This window comes from Tursiops truncatus, chromosome 16 (genome assembly GCF_011762595.2).
Source record: "Tursiops truncatus isolate mTurTru1 chromosome 16, mTurTru1.mat.Y, whole genome shotgun sequence".
NCBI lineage: Eukaryota > Metazoa > Chordata > Mammalia > Artiodactyla > Delphinidae > Tursiops > Tursiops truncatus.
In genome coordinates, this window is record NC_047049.1 from 2,450,885 (window position 1) to 2,469,940 (window position 19,056).

General features: G+C 57.5%; 1 protein-coding gene and 1 long non-coding RNA gene across 2 annotated transcripts; one reads left to right on the top strand and one right to left on the bottom strand.

The window, feature by feature from the left end:
• Window positions 1–6,445: 6,445 nt before the first annotated feature.
• LOC101339004 (small ribosomal subunit protein uS5) lies at window positions 6,446–15,007 on the bottom strand. Its single transcript, XM_073793737.1, is given in 9 exon segments — window positions 6,446–7,303; window positions 7,305–7,468; window positions 7,471–7,548; window positions 7,551–7,626; window positions 7,628–7,967; window positions 7,969–8,138; window positions 13,767–13,981; window positions 14,147–14,370; window positions 14,946–15,007. Coding segments are annotated over 9 exon segments (1,404 nt in total). The 3' UTR covers window positions 6,446–7,228.
• Window positions 15,008–15,953: 946 nt separating this feature from the next.
• LOC141276772 (uncharacterized) lies at window positions 15,954–16,590 on the top strand. The gene is made up of 3 exons (XR_012326777.1): window positions 15,954–16,029; window positions 16,123–16,337; window positions 16,523–16,590. It is a non-coding gene; the product is annotated as an uncharacterized lncRNA (long non-coding RNA).
• The last annotated feature ends 2,466 nt before the right edge of the window (window positions 16,591–19,056 follow it).

Consider the following 19,056-nt stretch of genomic DNA (forward strand, 5'->3'; position numbering starts at 1 on the left):
CTGATCAGGGAAGGGAGGGGATGTGGAGACCAGGTAGGAGCAGTCAAGAAGCAACAGTGCAGCCATGGGGCGGGGTCCTGGCTCCCCCTCAAGGGATGCACAGAACAGTATCTTTGAGCTCTTTTGCAGAACTGAAACTTCTACCAAATGCAAGACGTTAACTACTTGATGAAGCACTCTTCATTCCAGAAAAGGTCACAATTCGTCCATCACCACATGAAGCCAGAAGATCTCTGCATTGAAGGAATGTGGGCCCTGCAGGTACCCTGATTCTTATCAGCAACCCCACCCCTCGACTATGACTCTTCACACACGGCTCCCGGGATGGGACACACAGTTTTGAGGGCATTAGCCCACCATGGTCCCCTCTGCCTGGCAAAGCAATAAAGTTATTCTTTTCTATTCCACCCAAAACTGTCTCTGAGATTCAATTTGGTGCTGGGATACAGAGGCCAGATTCGGCATCACCATCAAGTCTGTGCACCCCGAGAAGCGGACACTCATCTCAGCCCAGAGTGTGGAAGAGGCCACATCCCACATGCAGAGTTGAGCCATGTCCCAGATGCAGCCCTAACCCTCGGCTGTTGACAGAGAAAATGTATTAACCCATGATTGATACGGACGCCTCCTTAATTGCGAACTGTGATGCATCTTTCCAATATACTAAAACCCCTAATGAAGACGTGTACGAGATTAACAGACGCAATTAGAAATAGAGTCTTTGTTTCATTCGATACAGAATCAGCTTTTTATTGCACAATTTATAACACCGTCACATTTTCAAAGTCAAGGAACACAGAAAGGGGAACTCAGCACGCCACAGTGTATCACACATAATTATCTTTGGAGGAAAATAAGAACAAAAGTATGAGATAAATCTCACTGCCTGTTGAATAGTGAAAACCCACAAGAAACAGAAAAATGTCCACAAGTTTGTGTTCATCACAAGCGACTTTCCAAATTGGCTTCTTAAACCTTTGTGACCTTCAAGACTGGTTAAATCTCCTAGCCAGCATTTTCGACATGAAAAAACAGTATTTAAGGAACCGGTACTATTAGAGTCTCAGCGGGTTTTTGTAGCGTTGGCCGCCAAGGTCAGAAAGACAGGCAGCCAGGAGCCCCGCAGGCAAGCACCTTCATCTGAGGGCAGGCTGGGGCAGGACCCCGTGCACGCCCAGCTAGGGGTCTGCAGGCACACAGAACGTGGCCGGGAGCCCAGGGCTGTCAACAGGCTGTGTCCATAACAGTGAGGACACCTCCTGCCCTGGCCATCACCCACTGTGTCCAGAGGCATGGAGGACCCTGCTTCCATGAATGAGGCAATGGTCCAGAAAACCACCTGAACCCAGGGCCGGACCTAGGACGCTGAGGCTGGACAGACACCCTTTACCAGACGCCAACTCTGATATCACCTGGCAGGTCCAAACCAGTCACAGCAGCTGAGAGCTGCACTCAAACACGGGTTTGCCCCTGGGCCTCATGGTGGGCACCCACCAACCAATGCTCAGACCACAGCGGGCACTGAATGACCTCTGCTGTTCAGAGCACCAGGCAGGAGACACAGGGAGGCACGTGAAGAGCCATGTGTATTAGGCTGACATCTGCAAGCCCCCTGAGCCACCAGACAGGGAAGAGCGGGGGCGGGGGGGGGGGGGGAAGAAGGGGAGGAGAAGGGGAGGGAGTGGTGGGCGGGCAGGGCTCTCCAGGCTAACACAACCTCAGAGCTTAAAGGAGAAAAACTACGTCCAACTGCTGACTGTCCCTTGTGCGATTCCTATAACGAGCATTAAAAACAATCAGTGGGAATTACTTTGACTTTCAGGAAACCCTCTAAAAAGCTGAGGACTTCCTCAGGGGAGGGTCACAGTAAGATTCTTTCATGCATTAAAATCCGAATAAGACCTAGGAACAATGGTCATTCTCAGTCTCAGTTGCAAAGAGGTTAATCGTGGAGACTTGGAGAAACCGGAAGGAGGCTAGGCGCTTTCTCTGCAACCATCAGGGACGGACCTCAGCCACCAGCAAAGTGGAACAATTAGTCATGAAAAATGAGGCTTCGGGGCTCTTGAAGAACCTCAGGAACTTGAAGATTTGGGGGCACAGGGTGCACAACAATATTAACATACTTAACACTACTGAACTATACACTTAAAATGGTTTAAGAAGATAAAATTTATGCTGTGTGCATGTTACCATGATTTAAATGATAAATCAATTTTTTCCAAAGATTTGGGGCAGGCAGAGGTCAAGCTGACCCTTGTCACTGCCTCACTGTCCCCCTCACCTCCTGAGGTCTGCCGTCTCCCTCACTGGCAGGTGGTAATTCACCCTAGCTGACACAGTACTTTCCTGGGCCACTGCCTGCGGGCTAATGTCCAAGCGCCCGGGTGGGACGCTGGTGCCTCGATCATCTTCTGCCCCACCCTGGAATGGGTGTCCCCAGCTAAGAGAGGACAAACTTGGTCCCCAGCCATGGGGCCTGCCTGCTCCCTGGGACTCCAAGTGCCCTTCAGCTGGACAAAGCCAGCTCGCCAGTGGCTATTAGGTCTCCACCAACATCCAGGAGGTGGTTTTGTAAACTCTCCAGCTCATCTAGGAGGGTCTCAAGGTCACATGGGGCGAGCAGCCCTTTGTGAGGGAGACCTGGGTCCCTCTTGCCATGACCTTGGGCTGGCAGAGGGCAGCTCCCAGAGAGGGCTGACCCGACCCCAGTCTCCCAGCAGCTAGGGGCATAAACCTTTGCACCCCAAGAGGAGCTGGGGCACATCCCTGCATCTTCTATTAGGATGGCCCTATAACGTCACCCACACAAGGAGAGGCTTTGGAGGGTGGCCAGAGGGCCCCACCAATCATTCTGCAGGCGTGCACTGGGCCAGCCAAGCTGGGACATGCGGTCCCTAGTTACAGTCCCACTCTGGTATCTGGGGACCTAGAACAAACGCTCATCTGATGCAAACACACTCACTACTCAGGCCTTTCCCTAGCGCCCATCCTCACCCTCGGCTTCTCCCCACCACAGAGGAGATCAGAGGCTAAGGGCAGAGTGACATGCCCCAGCTCACGGCGCACCAGCAGACCCAGACGCTGGCGGTAGAAGCCCTCCATGCCCACACACTGCAGCTTGACCTGAGATCTAATGCTGGTTTATCACGTATGCTGATGTGTTTCCAGGTGGACTGGGATCTCAAGGGTCAATGCTAAAGAGAATTTATTATTTCCTATTTTTTAATTGTGGTAAAATCCACAGAACATAAAATGTACCATTTTTAAGTGCACAGTTCAGTATGAAGTACAGTTAACGGTGCTGTGTAACCACCACTGTAATAGGGAAAGACCTCTGTATCCTATTACAAGTTCATCACTAAAGGCATATTGCCTATAAGCTTAAATTATACATAATGGCCCGTCTCTGGGGATCCTGCCTCCCAGGTCATCATCATGAAGCTAAAACACCTTTAACTCACAGGAAACATCCTGACTAGGCCCACCTGTGAAGCCTGCAGGAAGGAAGGAGTGAACCCATCCCCTCCACAGTCTGACCAGAACCAGGCCTCCTCTCCCCGTCTTTAGCATAAAAGAAGCCTGAATTCTAACTTGGGGAAGATGGTTCTTTGGGACAAGAGTCCACCGTCTTCTTGGTCTTCTGGTTCCCGAATAAAGTCACTGTCCCTTGCACCAACCCTCATCCCTCGATTCACTGGCCTGTCGTGCGGCGAGCAGTACAAGCTTGGACTCAGTAACGTCACTACCATCCAGCTCCAGAACTCCCCCATCCTGCAAACCTGAAACTCTGCCCCCGTTAAACGCTAACTCCCCATTCCCCTCCCCCAGGCCCCGGCACCCACCATCTACTTCCCGTCTCTATGCATTTGACTATTCTAGACACTTCACAGAAGCGGAATCATCTCGTACTTATCCTTTCGTGACTGGCTCACTTCACTCAGCATAATGTCCTGAAGGTTCATCCACGTGGTAGCAGTGTCAGAACTTCCTTCCTTTTAATACTAAATAATATTCCATCGCATTTACGCATGTAGACTTTAAAACAACCAGAAAGCTGTCCTCAGCCCCCAAGGCTGCCTCGAGGCCAGAAGCGCCTGGTGGGAGAGGCCGCTCTGCGGGCCAGGCCGCAGGTCATGGCGGCTGCGACCTTCAGATGGACTCTCCTCTTCCTGGGTTGTGAGCTGCCCTGTCTTCTGGGGCCACTCCACACGTGGCCCTGAGAGCAGTGTTCAAACTAATAAAAGCAAATGGAGTTTCTGATTGCTCCTAACGAAGTTATGGGACTTCTGATGCTCACTGGACGAGAGGTTAATGCTGAAAGACGGTGGGCATCTCCCGTTATCCTTTCAAGGGGAATGGAGCAGCTCTGGGGCCCCGGCCGGCACTGCTGATGGGTGGGGGGTTGCGGGCGCTTGGCTCTCACTGGCTGGCCCCTCTGACCACTGCCAGGGCCCGGGACCTCCTCTGGGGGTGAGCTGCCCAGATGCAGAAGGCTGCAAGACACCCACTCAAACAGAAGGCAGGCAGGCACGCGAGGGGCAACGAGGGAGGCAGCCTAAAGGCAGCCTGGGGGATGCGGGGAGGACTGTCCATTCCTGGGGTTTTTCACATTTCAAAAAGCCCCATAAACCAGGACCCCCTGACCCCTGTGGCACACTGAGTGTGAAACCCTTGAGTGGAACCATCCATACACAGACACTGACCCTGAAGTGCACAGGTAACTCAGAATCCCAACCCCACACAGGTGCTGCCACGATCCTACGCACATCGTTAGTGAAAGGGGCTGAGGGTTCAGGATGGGGTGTGGACGACTCCCCTGCATCAAACCCCTGATGTTCAAGCTAGCTGCCCTTCCGGCTCTTCGTGTGTGTAGACAAGGCTCTCGGCTTCAAGGAGACGGAGCGTTCCGAGGGCAGGCCTGCTCATCCCGTCCTCACTCCACCAATCCACGTGGACATGCTGGAACCAATAATCCCCATCCCCCAACCTCCATGCCATCCTGCAGCGCAGGGCAGGGTGTCCAGTTCCTGCCCAGCTCTGCCACCAGCTCCCCAGAAGGCCCTGGACCAGCCGCTCTCCTCCCCTGGGCTCAGTTTCCCCCTACGGACCCTGTCACATCCAAGACCCTCTCCTCTCAGCAGCCCCGTGCACAGACGCTCCCCTTCTCTCAGGCCAGCTCAGGCCACTGGGTGGTGAGTCAGACCAGGAAGGTGGCCCCCCTCCAGGGCTGAGCCAGGACGGGCCACCGCCTTCGCTGGACCCCTTCCCCTCGGCCAGAGGTGGACTCTGGGGCCAGGGCGCCAGTCTGGCCAATGTACAGGGAGGCCGCTGTGCACAGGAGAGAGGTTTCCCCTAATGAAAGGACACGGGGGCTTCTCCACCCCCTCTTCCTGCCCAGGGGAGGATGACGACAGCGGCTCTGGGAAGGGTCCCCAGAGATGCAGCGAGCCCCTCAGAGGCAGGAGCATGGCCACCCCCACATCCCAGGCTGAGAATCATCCCCCCAGGGACACCGTCCTCTGCGGCCGAGCGCGTCCTACCCCACGCACCACCTGCTCGGAAGCCCTGTGCTTTCTGCTCAACTCCCGAGCAATCTGGAGGGGCCCCTCCACCTGGGCTGCCCAAGTCTCCCTGCAGAGCTGGCCCCCCGAGGCTCGGCACACACGGCAGCCGCAGGGAGCGAGCGGCCTGTGCTCTGCCCGGCCGGCACCAGCCCGCCCAGTGACTCTCGCACACCTCACCCGCGTGGGGGCACCTGCTCCTCCAGGTGGGACCCCTGCAGGCTGCCCTCTCGGCGAACAGCAGCTCTTACCCCACCCGACAAAACCCTGTGGCAGCTGCTCCCGGGGACCTGGGTCCCTCTACCCTCAACCCCAGAGCCCCCACTATGGCTTCGCTGCTGTTTGCTCTCCCCGGGAGGCCCCCGCCTGCCCCAAGCGCCCCCCTGGGACCCTCCTCCCTTCCAGCCTACACCTCTCCGCCCACATTCCTCGCTCGGTGCCCAGCACGCTGCCACCCTGCACGTGACACCGGGGGACTGGATCCTGAGAGGCCCATCTCAACACCCCAAGCCCTCGCGTGGGGCCTCCACCACACCCCTTCCAGCCAGCCCCATTTACAGATGAGCAAACCGAGGCAGAAGGCCATCAGGGATAACCAGAGTGGCACAGGTATGGACTCACCTGTGCAGAGGGTAGCTGGAGATGGTGGGTGGCATGGGGCTGCTATAGACGGAGGGAATGGGGGGCAAGTCTCCCAGATTCTAGAAACAGCACTGCTTGTCTTTGCTTTGAATCGTAGGAACGTTGGTTCAGAGGCAGGACAGCTCCTCTGTCACTCCTGGGGCCTCCCTGTGGCATGAAGCCCAGACGTCGGGGAAGGAGCCCCCAGGGTCACAGCCCCACTGGGGGCCTCCCGCCCGCCCCACCCCAGGAGAGCCTCATGTCCGGGGCCCAGCTGCTCCCACCTCCCTCCATCCCCTCCTTGGGGTCCCACCACCGTCCCAGGAGACGTCCCAGGTTCTCTCAGCTCCCCCAGCCAGGGAGGATCCCGTTTAGGGGGAGGTCTCCTCCTCTCCCCGTCCCTGTCCTCCTTCTCATCCACGCACCCCGGACTCCCCGACCCCATCCTTAAAGGAGGGCGAGAGCCCAAGAAGCACAGACATTCCCGGAGGCCACTAAAGACAGACACCTGCTGGACGGCGCCGGGAGACACTGAGAACATAAACACCGGAATCAGCAGCTCAGAACAGCCACAGCCACAGCGACATGCAGCTCAGAACAGCCACACAGACTCGCAAATACCTCAAAACCTGACATCCCTCTGGGCACAGCGCAACTAAAGCGCGATTAGCGCCAAGTGTCACTGACTTCCACCTTCCAGGGACTGGTAACCCCTCTGAGGGCACGTGCGACTGTTAAAAGACCTCTGAAGTCTCACTTCTAAGTGACATCCAAACCGCAGAGCAGAGCGTTTACAAAGCAAACAGCAACAACGAGGCCACCAGAGCTCTGGAAGCAGCCGTCAGGAGGGGGGGGGGCCTTCGGGGCCACAGTCCAGCGGTCAGAGATGGGAGTGGGGGGCCAGGGTCACCCAGACCACACGACCCAGGGCCCACCTGGAAGCCGGTCCTGGGGCGGTGTCGCCTCATGTGCAAGTGCAAGTTAAAGGGTGTTTTAGGAGGAATTAGGCTTTTCTTTTTATTTATTTTTTTAACTGGCTTCACTTACTTTGTTTTTCTCATGTAAAACAACATGGTGGCTGCAGCTGTAGCCTGGGTCCGCTTCACGGAGACTCTGGTTCCCATGGGCCTTTACAAGATGGCCAGTGAATTCCTGATACAGAGACTTGATGAGTACCGACTCTTTCCAGAGATCAGGGCTGAGACACCTGTAGGTCTTGGAAACGGCATCACAGGTGGCCTTGGCAACGTCACCCAGGCTGGTGGTGCAGCCCCTGGCGGGATGTGGCAGGCGTCAATTCCAGACATCAGCAGTAGCTTCCTGGGCACAGGGGCTGAGATGACGCCAGTGCCCCGGGGGCAGAGACGAGGCGCACAAGCACAGAGCCACAGTGGCCAGTCACCTGGGAAGGGACGGTATGGGGCCTGCCGATCTCATTCCCCCCAGGAGCCTCGCCACACAGGCACGATGGGGAGCTTGGCCAGAATTATGGCCCCATGGAGGGCAGTGGCTACCTCCTTAGAGCACTTGACACCCAAACCGACATGTCCCTTGTAATCCCCGATGGAAGCGAATGCCTTGAACCCGATCCACTGGCCAGCACGGGTCTGCTTTTGACCAGGAATAATCTTCAAAACCTCGTCCTTGAGAGATGCCCCCAGGAAAAAGTCAACGATCTCAGATTCCTTGATGGGCAGCAGGAAGAGACAGATCTCCTCCAGGGACCTGATCTTCACGTCCTTGACCAGGTGGCCCAGCTTGGTGACAGGGAGCCACTCCTTAAGCTCCGGGGCCTCAGCCCCGGCCCTGAGCCCGGCCCCAGGTGCCGCTGCCAAAGCCCCCGAGGAAGCCACCGCAGCCTCTCACCCCAGGGGCCCCTGGGGCGCTGGGCTCTCCCACAGCACCGGGGTCATCCGCCCTTCGGCGTTTTGACGGAGAAGCAGCGGAATTAGGCTTTTATGTCGATGTTCATGAAAAGAGCGTGCAGAACGTGTCCCTAACTGGGAGAAAGCACGCACACAGGGTACCTTGTTTCTACCTAAATCTGTGATGCGTCGTCTACGTCAACGTGGTGACACCGAAATGCCTTCACAATGTTCTGCAACTCGGACCTCAGTGGGAACCGTGAGGTGTTTATAGGAACTTGACCTTGGCAGGCATCTCTGTGGGAGAGATTCGTCACAGTGCACCCAGGTGTGCCCTGCAACCCCAGATGGAATTTCCTTCCCCACCTCCAGATGGAGGATAAGAGAGAACACAGTTCTCAGAGAACCCTAAGGGCTGCTTCTAGCAAGAAAAGAACAAGCTTCTATTAGCCAAAATTTTATTACATTTTCTGTTTGGAGCTATATTTGAAATCAATTATTCACATACCTGCACAGGCAGCCAAACGTGTCCCCAGCAACTTGTCAACAGCCGTTTGCCTTGGTCACTGTGTTGACTTTGGTGCTGAGGGACAAGGATGCCTGCCACGCGGGGCTTAAAAGAGGGAGCAAGCACCTGGTACCTTCGCAGGTGATGCTCCCCCAGCTTCCACTCAGCTCAGTAACACACAACACTCAGAAGGTCTCTCCCCGTTGCTGGGGTTTGTGGAGAAGCTGGTAGCATCGTTATCCCTTTCCCTGTTTCATGTCGAGGGTCTCAGCCGTAAGCACTAAAACGAATCAGTTCCCAGTTCTTATTTCCTAATAGAAGAAAGATTCTCCCTGCTCACACTACTTCTCTGTGCCGGGAGACGGAAGCTCCGTCAAACCCGACTGATTCCAGCAGACACAGAGGATTCGGGGCGGACGGGGTTGTAGGGGCCAGGGGGCCTCCCCCGACGTCAGGGCCCATGGGCCCCTCCACTTGGGAAGGGGCGGCCTGGTCAGCGTTGGCTGGTACCCAGCCCACACCAGGCCACCACTGTCAGGAAGGCAGAGCCCAGACGCCCTGAGCCTCCAGTGGGATGGACGAGCCAGCGGATGCTGCCCTGGCCCAAGTCAGACAAGTTGGCGCTTGGTGTCCCCTTGTAGCCTGCTAAGTCCACGGGGCCTCATAGGGTCCTGTCATGGAGAACGTGCTCCCAGCGACACTGCAGCTGAGGGGGTGTGCGAGCATCCTCGGGGCTCCCGTGGGCAGCAGAGAGGGACCATGCGCTGTCCGGGGCTGCGGACCCCAGGCTGGAGCTCCCACCTGGGCATCTGGACACAGACGCTGGCTCCACAAGACACGCCCCAGGGTTGCAGGCGGGAATGCTAAAGAGACGTGTCGAGAATGGGATGAATCTTCCCACACACGTGCGCTTGCACGTGCACGGCATGTGGACATGCACATGTGCACAGCGCACACCCACACACGCCTGCACACACGCACACACACACACACAGACCTCTCTCCCCAGGCTCTGCCTGGGACACCAGGCCAGTCGTCGCCTGCAGCTCAGCTGCCCCGGGTCTGGGCTGGACCCCAGCTCTGCTCTGCCCCTGCAGCCTGGCCCCTCTCAACGCACCTCTGCAGCCCCCACTAAGAGGCAGAGTTTCCCCCTGCCCCTGGGACCCGGGCTGGCTTTGCAGCTGCAGAGGAAAGGACAGGGCACCAGCGCCAGCCTGAGCTCTGCACGTGTCCGCCCACTGTCTTGGACCCTGTGACCGCTGTGAGGACAGGCCCAGGCCGGCCGGGGTCGGGGGGGGAGATGAGGGGGCCCCCTGGGGGTCAGCTGAGCCGTGAAGGCGCACCAGCCAGCCCCGGCTGACCCCGCGCACCCCACCTGTGGGAGAGCCCCCGCCCCCCGCCCCACAGAGGCACCCAAGGGCCCAGAGGCACTGAGCGCGGGGGCGAGGAGGGGCGGGTTGCAGCTACGGTGCGGGAGGTGACAGCAGCACTGTCCCATCTGCAGGATCGACACCGGGAGCTCCCAGCAAGGAGGAGTCTCATCAGATGGCCAGGCCGCCCAGAGTGGTGTCGCCCAGCTCCCCCGCTCTGCAAACCAGAGTACCGCTGAGATGGTCAGGTCAGGGCCGCCCGTCCGGGTGCAGCTTTGCAACAAGAGGGCAGAGGAGACCACACACGGGCCTGCTGAGAATCACATGGGTAAGGAGACCCTGCAACACTCCTCCCCCTCCGACCCCCGCCACTTCCGGCAGGGAGGTGGCTGGCAGGGGTCCTGACAGTGATGCGCGCGACACGCCCTTGGCCCTGCGTGGCTGTGAGGACTGCCGCCTGGGGCCTCCCCGGTGACCTGGGCTCACACCTAAACATGGCCTTTACCTCTTCCGTCGCCCGTCCACAGCCGCATCCAGCCCGCCTGCACCTGGACTCCCACCATAGCCTCCTCGAGGCCAGCCCCCCCGGCACAGTTCTCCCTGCCTCCCCTCCCAGGCCAGGCTTTGTCAAGCAGAGTGTTTGTTCCCATCACCACCATCCGGGGGCCTGCTGGGGCTCCCCGTCCCCCTGTGGGCCGAGGTCCAGCCCCACACTTATGACAGGGGGGCCTTCAGCCGCTGCACTGACTCCCCGAGTGGCCGAGGGACCCACCTGGATGCCAGATGCCGACAGGCAGGACGAGCCTTGTGCCTCCGTGAAGGAAGGGAGGCCCGGGGAGAGAAGGGGAGGACGCTGGCGGGGGCAGTGGGTGCCACTCCAGCAAAGGCACAGGGGCAGGGGGCCGACTCCAGGACTCCCGTCTCCTCCCTGTCCCATCCTGTGGGCAAGTGCAGGGGCAAAGGAGGGCCAGAGAGACCCGCCGGGCAGCCTGGAGCCAGGAGCCGCATCCGGCACCATCACCAAGAGCCCACTGGCTGAGCCATGGAGGTTGAGGGTCAGGAGACAAGGGGAGAACCGGGGAGTGGCAGGGATCTGGTTAGAAAAGGTCTCACTGGCGAGGTGGGGGGACGGAGGCAGCTGGGGCCACAGAAGAGCAGCAGGGGGGAGGCTTGTGGTGGATGGGCTGTTCTGTGTCCTGACAGTGGAGCTGGGTATGTGAGTTTATACATGTGGTAAAGCTGCAGAGAACTAGACACACACGCTCCCACACGCACACACATGCACGCACACGGGGCATGCACATGCGCGAGAACGCACACGAGGGCACACAGACTGGTGGGATCTGATGGAGGTCGGGGACAGTGTCGCTGCTGTCAATACCCTGCACGACGCTCCCTGGGGGAAACCGGGTGAGGGTGGCCAGGACTCCTCTGTTATTTCTTACAACTGCATGTGAGCCTACAATTATCTCAAGTTTTGTCAAAGTCCCGCTGGCTGGCGCTTGGAGAAGAGGCTAGAAGGAGGTGGAACCCCATGAGGGATGACCTGCTGGGGGTCGGGGGCCGCAGGAGGGGCTGACCGGGAGAAGCGAGGGTGGGATGGCTGCTGGGGCTTCAAAGGGAGGAGAGGGACCAGTTCCCCCAGGTGCCCCCCAAACAGACAGCAGAGGCTCAGATGGAAAGGAACCAAACTTATAACTTTGACAGGTCACTTGAGTTTGGGAACGAGGCTAGTTTGCCAGAATGATTCTTCCCTCTTTAATTAAAATCCTTTATTAACTGCCAAACTAATACCTTCCCCCAAGACAGACAAGATAATGAGCCCACATCCTTCAGCCCAGGCGGGCAGCCGTCCAAGCAGGCGGGGTGGACTCAGGAGAGAGGCCAGGCCACCACAGACTCGCCTCACTGGGCTGTAGGCATGGCCCAAACCCAGGGTAGGGGTCCCATCTGGGGCAGAAATCACATCTGACCAGACCCTGAGTACGACAGGTTCTGGACGCCAAGGGATGTCTGGCCTGTGCCCCAGGAGCCCTGGCTGTGACCACAGACAGGGAGAAGGGGCAGGTACGGCCACCCTGCCATGGGGGCACCACGGGGGCAGTGACTGTCCACCAGCCTGGCTCAGGGCCTGGATATCGGCCCTAAATTCATATTCTTTTCATTTCATTTGAAACATTCCAAACAGACAAGAATAGGGACCCATATAACAAAAGCCATGTACAGACCACCAGCCTTACCCAATGTGAAACCATACTCCCTCCTACCCTTTAAGTATAAAATAAATACCAGTGTCATGACTCCACGCTGATGCAAATGTTATTGCAAAAAATAAATACATGGGAAAAAGAGACAAATCTCCCAAAACTTCCGTGTAGAAGAACCCCAAGTAGTTAGTTAGATACTCTCCCTAACGATGTCCCTTAAGTATGGGCCGTGCACAGTGACTTCCTCCCAGAGGACACTATGAACAGGGGGAAAACAATGACCTGACAGGGGAGGCACCTGACAGACCCCAGGCAGGTGATCAAGGTCACCATCAGCAGCCAGAAGTCATGTGGCAAGTACGGCCCACACCCTGGGTAGGACGTGATGAGAAGGGCACTTTCCTCTGCGGTTTCTTTTCCGAAAACCACTGTGCCCTTGTCTAATCACGACAAAAACCTCAGCTGAATCCCAACAGACACACGTCTTACAAAACGCCTGACCGGTACTCCTCAAACTGCCAAGTGGATGGAAAACAAGGAGAGTCTGAGAAACTGCCCCAGCCAGGAGGAGCCTCAGGAGACACTACCCGTAAGTGTCATGTGGCGTCCTGGGTAGGACCCTGGGACAGAAAAAGGACATTAGGCAAAAACTACGGAAATCTCAATGAAGTATGGACTTTGGCTCATGACAATGTATCGACATTGGTTCACTAATTATGGCAAATCAGCCGTACTGGCGTAAGTGGTTAATAATACTGGAAACAGGGCGTTGAGGGGGATACGGAACCCTCTGGACTTTGTACCCCATTTTTCTGTAAATCTAAAACTAGTCTAAAAACTCAAGTCTATTAGTTTTTTAAAAAAAACTAACCCCTGATTGTCCCCAGTGTCCCCCAAGGTCCCTCAGCTCCTTCTTTGGAGGACACTGAAGGTTTATTGGGGCTAAAAAACAAGACTCAGGAGGGGAAGCTGGCCCCAAAGAGGCCAGAGGCCTGTGTGTGCTGAGGCCCGGGCGGACCTGTCTTTGCGTCCTTAGCACCAGGTACGGTCCCCTCTGCGCACGGGGAGGGGCGCGCGGGGACACCCGCTCGGGAAGAGCGGGGCTCGACCCTCACCCCCGGGAGTCGTCAGCATCACCCGGGTGGGCTGCGAGATGCACGCAAGCGCGATGGGGGTGCCGGCTGCTGCTCCTCGCTGGTAGCGAGGCCAGGAGGGGTCGCAGGCGTCCCCCCTCGCAGAACCGCAGACACCGGGGCGCGGGCTCCGCACCACATCCGGGCCCCCCGAGGACCGGGCAGGGCGAAGGTCTCGGGATGCCCGCCCTGCTGGGGTCCCCTGCTCCCCAGACACTGCCGCCCGGACCACAGCGGCCTTCGAGGGCCCAGATCCCCGAAGGGCCGCCTTGCCACGGGGGCCGCGGGGGTGGGGAGCGCCCCGAGCCAGGCTCTGGGTCTCAATCCCGACTCCCTCGGCACCGGGGCCTCCGTGTCCCGGGCGGGAAAATGAGGCCCACGGTCGGGCCCAGGGCGGAACCTGAACGCGGGTAACGCGGCCAAGCGGCACCTGCACAGGTGCGCCGGGCACCCTCTGGGGAAGTTTCCGGCTTCTGGTTCCTCCCCCCGCGCGCGCACACGGCAGGACGCGCGCTCCGGGACCCGCAGGCCGGCTCCCGCGCGCTCCTCGGTCCTCGCGCGCCCCCTGGCGCCCGGCGGCCGCCCCTGCAGGCGGTACGGGCCGGCCGCCAGCGCGGTGAGCAGCGCCCTCGCGTGGACACGCGCCGTCTCCGCCCGCCCGGAGGTCCGCGGCCCGCGTGGAGGCTGGCCGCGCGCCAAGTCCGAGCGGACCTCTACAATCCAGCATGGGCCGGAAAACGAGCGCACAGGCCTGGGCCGTTCTACATTCGACAGAACTGACGCTTGAGAACCCCTGGGGGACCTCTTTCCGTTTATGACAGCCGTGGGGGGTGGAAAGCTCAGCGTCACGCGGGGCCCTGGGCGTCGCCTGCCGTCACCCGGCCCTGTGGCTGGGGGTAGAGGGGCGCCCCTGTAGATCCCACGACCGCGGCACACGGTGTAACCCAGCCAGTCAGAGCTGGCCACCGGCTCCGACCACCAGTTCCGGGGCTGGTATCTGCGCGCGTCCTCCACAGCAGTGCGGCCCCTGGACAGGCTCACAGGCTGCACGTCTCCCGGGGCAAGGCGACCCCGCGCCAGCGCAGACGCGCCCAAGCCGGCCCTTCCAGAAAGGGGGCGCACCGGGACTTACCTCTCCAGAAGCGGGTTCACTGGGGTCGACCCCTCCAGAAAGTTGCGCGCAGGGACCGAGGCTTCCAGGAGGGGAAAGACGCAGAGCCTGCGCAGCCCCTCCCCGCAAGTGCCCGGCGCGCCCCTCCCCCAGCCCGGCCCCGAGGGCGCACACCTGCTCCCGCGGTGGCGCCGGCCGGGCCTGCGCACGTCCTGCCCGGCACCCGGGCCCTCGCGGAGGGCGAGGGAAACTGAGGGTGGGGAGAGAGGGGCCGGCCGGGCGGGCGGGCGATCTGCAGCCACCCAGAACAGCCCTCCATGGGCTGACCGTGCTCAATTCAAATGCAGTCCTCCGGGTCATTAGCAGGGTGTATTTGTCATAAGAGGACAGCACACATTGTAACGTTTTGTTCGCTTGATTTAGAACTTCATTGTTTGCACAGAGGGTGAGAGGCTTGCTCCGTGAGCGCCGGGCTGTCCCCCAGGATGCCCCGGGGTGACAGCAACCACCCGGGACCCACGGGGCGGGAAGGGGCTCGCCCCGAGCAGAGGGGCTGCCCTGCCGACCGCACCGAGTGGCTGCTGTCCTCCACCCCAGCCAGAGCACAGCGCTTGCTGAGAATGACCATTCGCCGCGTCCAGAAGGTGCAGTGATTGGGAGCTCAACCACCCCCTTAGGCGAGTGACCAGAAAATTTCTGAACCTGTTCCCCCCACGCCAAAAAATGGCCCCTGTGACACCCACTGTGCTTGGGTCCTTGGCAGTTTCTACCTAACAAGCACGGAGCTTCCAGCAGAGCCTGGCCTTCAGCAGAGGGCAGCTCCCGTGATCGTCAGTCTTCTCCCCACCCCAGCTCCTGCACCAGCCTTCTGCCCCATTAGGGCCAGTTGGGGCCCCATCCACAAGCCAGCCCTCCGCCCTGTGCTCAGTGCCCTCTGGCCACCGGGACCTTGAATGGCCTCCCTCCAAGTCACCAGGGAAGGAACTCTAGAGCCAGGTGACCCAGGACCAAATCCCAGCTCCACCTGGTACTGTGTGACCTGGAGCAAGTGGCTTAACCTCTCTGTGCTCAGTTTCCCCATCTATAAAATGGGGTTGATAATGCCCACCTTATAGATTGTTGTGAGAAGTAAGCGATTCACTGTGTCAAATATACAGGACAGTACTTGACACGTCATCAGCACCAGGTAGGCAGGTGTTGCTGTTGTTACACCACGTCACTAACACAGGAATGCATGAAGAGCAAGGACTCAGGACACTGATTGTGTTGAGGGTAATGTGCACATTTCCCTAGTGAACAGTTTTGGTCAAGTTCAAAGAGAAGACTCATTAGCGGGACAGCAGTTACACTAAGTGGCTCTTCAACAGGACCTCTAGCAAAGAGGTCCCCCCGTCCCCCCTCAGACCACACCCCCAAGGCTTCATGGGCCTGCGGAGTCCCACTGGCAGGGCCCTCACTCAGGGAACCCACGCTGTTCAACACTCTGCTGTCACCTTGAAATGCATCATTGTATCTTTGGACTTGTGTTTGCTAGGTGAAGTCTCAGGGGACGACGTGCGTGCCCACCTGTCCCCCGCCACCCCGTTCACACAGCGTGGAGTCCCAGTGCCCCTGTGCATGGGAGGTCCCTGAGCCTCAGAGCAAGTACAGGTGAGCCTGTTACATCTATGAGCCCGCAGCAGGGAGCCCGCAGTCCTGAAAGGCCATGCTTTCCGTTCAAACCACAACTTGCTTCGTACACAGAAAGAAGGCAACAGCGTTCCAAGAGCCACGCATGACCAGGAACCCTGTCTGTCCCTCTGCCCGGTATCCCTCGTGCTGGCCGACCACTCACGGTGAACTGACAGGAGGCAAAGATGGTACCCAGACACCCCCTCACCACCACCCCGGGCCCTTCCTCCTGCATCAGCCAGGGCAGTGTTGAGAGAATGCGCACCCATCAAGAAGGGGAATAAAAGGTAGAGTTTTGTGCAGCATTTCCAACGTCTGGTAACAAAATACACATGCACGCCCAAACTATAAAAACTGTCATTTCACATCCTCCATGTACCGGTAAATGCTCCCGTATTTGCATTTAAAGTTGCCATTGCACGATACAAAGAAAAGCGGACTCCGGCTAATAATTTAAATTTTCCTTTACTAGGGCATTAAACAGCAACACTTTAACGCCGTGACATAGAGAATGTGGAAGGAAAAGCTTTGTGTTTTAGCACCTCTAAGGGCACTTGTTCCTGCTCTATGAACAAAGGGCCGGAGTTTTCATTTTGCACTGGGCCCAGCACTCAGGCCCCACCGAGGTGATGCAGGAGGCTGCTTCCCAGGAGAGGCAAGTGCCCTGAGGAGCACTCTTCCGGAACAGGACACACTTAGGGAACGGAGGGCCCGACACAGAGCCCGGCGCGGTGCTTGTGAGCCACCTGCTCGGCTGCCCCGCCTCCAGAGCCTGACAGCCAGACCCACACACCCTGCCCAGCAGGACGCAATGACACTGGAGTGAGACCCTCAGGACACACGAGGGACAAGTGCCCTGGACTGCATCAATCCTGGCCAGATCTCCACTGTGGGCCCAGAAACAGCTGGGGCCTCTTCCCTGCCTGCACCAGATGGCCTGGAACCTTCCTCTAGAGGGAGGAGGGAGGGAGGGAGGGGCTCTCTGAGGGCATCCAAGCTCCTGTCACCATGGCCCTTTTTTAAAACACAAAACACAGAGCAATAGCATAAAAAACTATGTAAACGCCGGTAAAAATACCAAGCTTCTCTTCTTCCTGAATAGACTCCATATCCAGGTTCCAGGCCTGGGTTTGAAGGCTGGGCTGTACTTGGTTCCTGGAGACGGGAACCCTAACCCCCTAACTCCAGGCCACATGGCAGGCATGCCCCCGGCGACCCCACAAAGGGTCAGGCCCTCCCTCTAGGTGTTCATACAGGAAACTTAAACAAAACACGTTGTTTTAGGAGATGGTTAAAAATTATCTACAAGAGAAAACCATTTAGATGAAGGTGGGGGAGCACACGAAAGGCCTTTTTGGTCACCTAATTTTTACACAGCCACGGTACTCCTGACGGATTTCGGAAGCCCAAGACCTCTGGCTGTAGCCGTTGTGCCGCGATGCCCAAAGCACAGTGCTCAGGGCTGGAGTTTGTGTCCCTCCTGGCTCAGACCCCCTCCCTGGACCCCTGCGAAGTAACTTAGATGCACCGGAGCCTTCCTCGGGGGATGCTGCTGCCTCAGCGAGGCGGCGCGTGGGGAGCCCGGACACACACCCGACACACGCCCTCCCTGTTGGGCCTGAATGCCCTGAAGCTGGCCGAACTCACGTCTTCCGGATCTGAACGTCTGTGAACATCAGACAAAGCCCCTAGCATTCTGAAACCAGAGTGGGGTTACTAACTATAAAACCCCGTCTTTGAAATTACCCATTTTGGTGAATGAGGCACCAACTTCTATCCATTCCTACAACTGAAATGGGGTATAAAAAAAATGAATTTATCTGCAAAGAACCAAATTACTTTTATTTTGGAAAAAAAATATGTGAATTGTGGTAACAAGTACCTATTGTCACATTTAAGAAAACTGACTTTAGGGGCTTCCCTGGTGGCACAGTGGTTGAGAGTCCGCCTGCCGATGCAAGGGGACATGGGTTCATGCCCCGGTCCGAGAGGATCCCACACACCGCGGAGTGGCTGGGCCCGTGAGCCATGGCCGCTGGGCCTGCGCGTCCGGAGCCTGTGCTCCGCAATGGGAGAGGCCACAGCAGTGAGAGGCCCGCGTACCGCAAAAAAAACAAAAACAAAAATTGACTTTAATTAAAACCTAAATCGAAAATCATGCTTCATATTTCAGTCTTAAGCTTTGAACTTCTGATTTGGCCACTGGATAGGTCTTATTTTTGTAATTCCTTCCAATGAGGCAGGTAATGATTACCTACATCAAGTCATTCAAATGTATTACAGCTGTTTCAGAGCTCAATTAAACTTCGTAGCATGACTAGAAACGTAGCTTTCTTTAAAAATAAGTTAATACAATGAGATTTTCTAATTATAAACATATGCTTCCTATTTTTAAAAATTTGTCTCTATCTCAAACTCATCAGGAGGTTTTCTGTAAAGTTTGCAAAGGGAAAATCATTTTTTTCTTCCTTCTTGAGCAAGTTACTGATCAGTCAAGATGGACAGCCTGAAGTTCCTGACCGAGGCCAGGAACAGCACGGCTGCCCTGCAAGGCTCAGCTGTCCCACAGGATGACACAAGGTCCCCGTCATCACCAGGGCAAGGCCAACCACCCCCCCATCCTTTTGCGCCCCAAGGGCCATTTACATTATTTTACCAAGTCTCAGCACATTTACCTCCTAGGCCTTCTTCAAATCAATCCTTGGACTACAAAGTAACAGGTGGTAAGAAAGAGGAAGGATGAACTGCCCTACCCAGTGCTCAGGAGAGGGACAGACTTCCGCCAGAGCCCAGAGTCCCGGCCAGTCACCCAGCATTTCCCATTACAGGTACAAAGGCAACTTAATTCCATACACCGTGATGGGGTGGCCACGTGGAGGTGGCGAGCCTCAGGTCTAGGGAGTCATATAATCCCGGACGGAAATCTCAGCCCAAGCCTGCAGCTGAGCCTTTGTGCTAACAACTCACTTATCTCCCTAAGTCCCTCACCCAAATTCCCAACTCCTT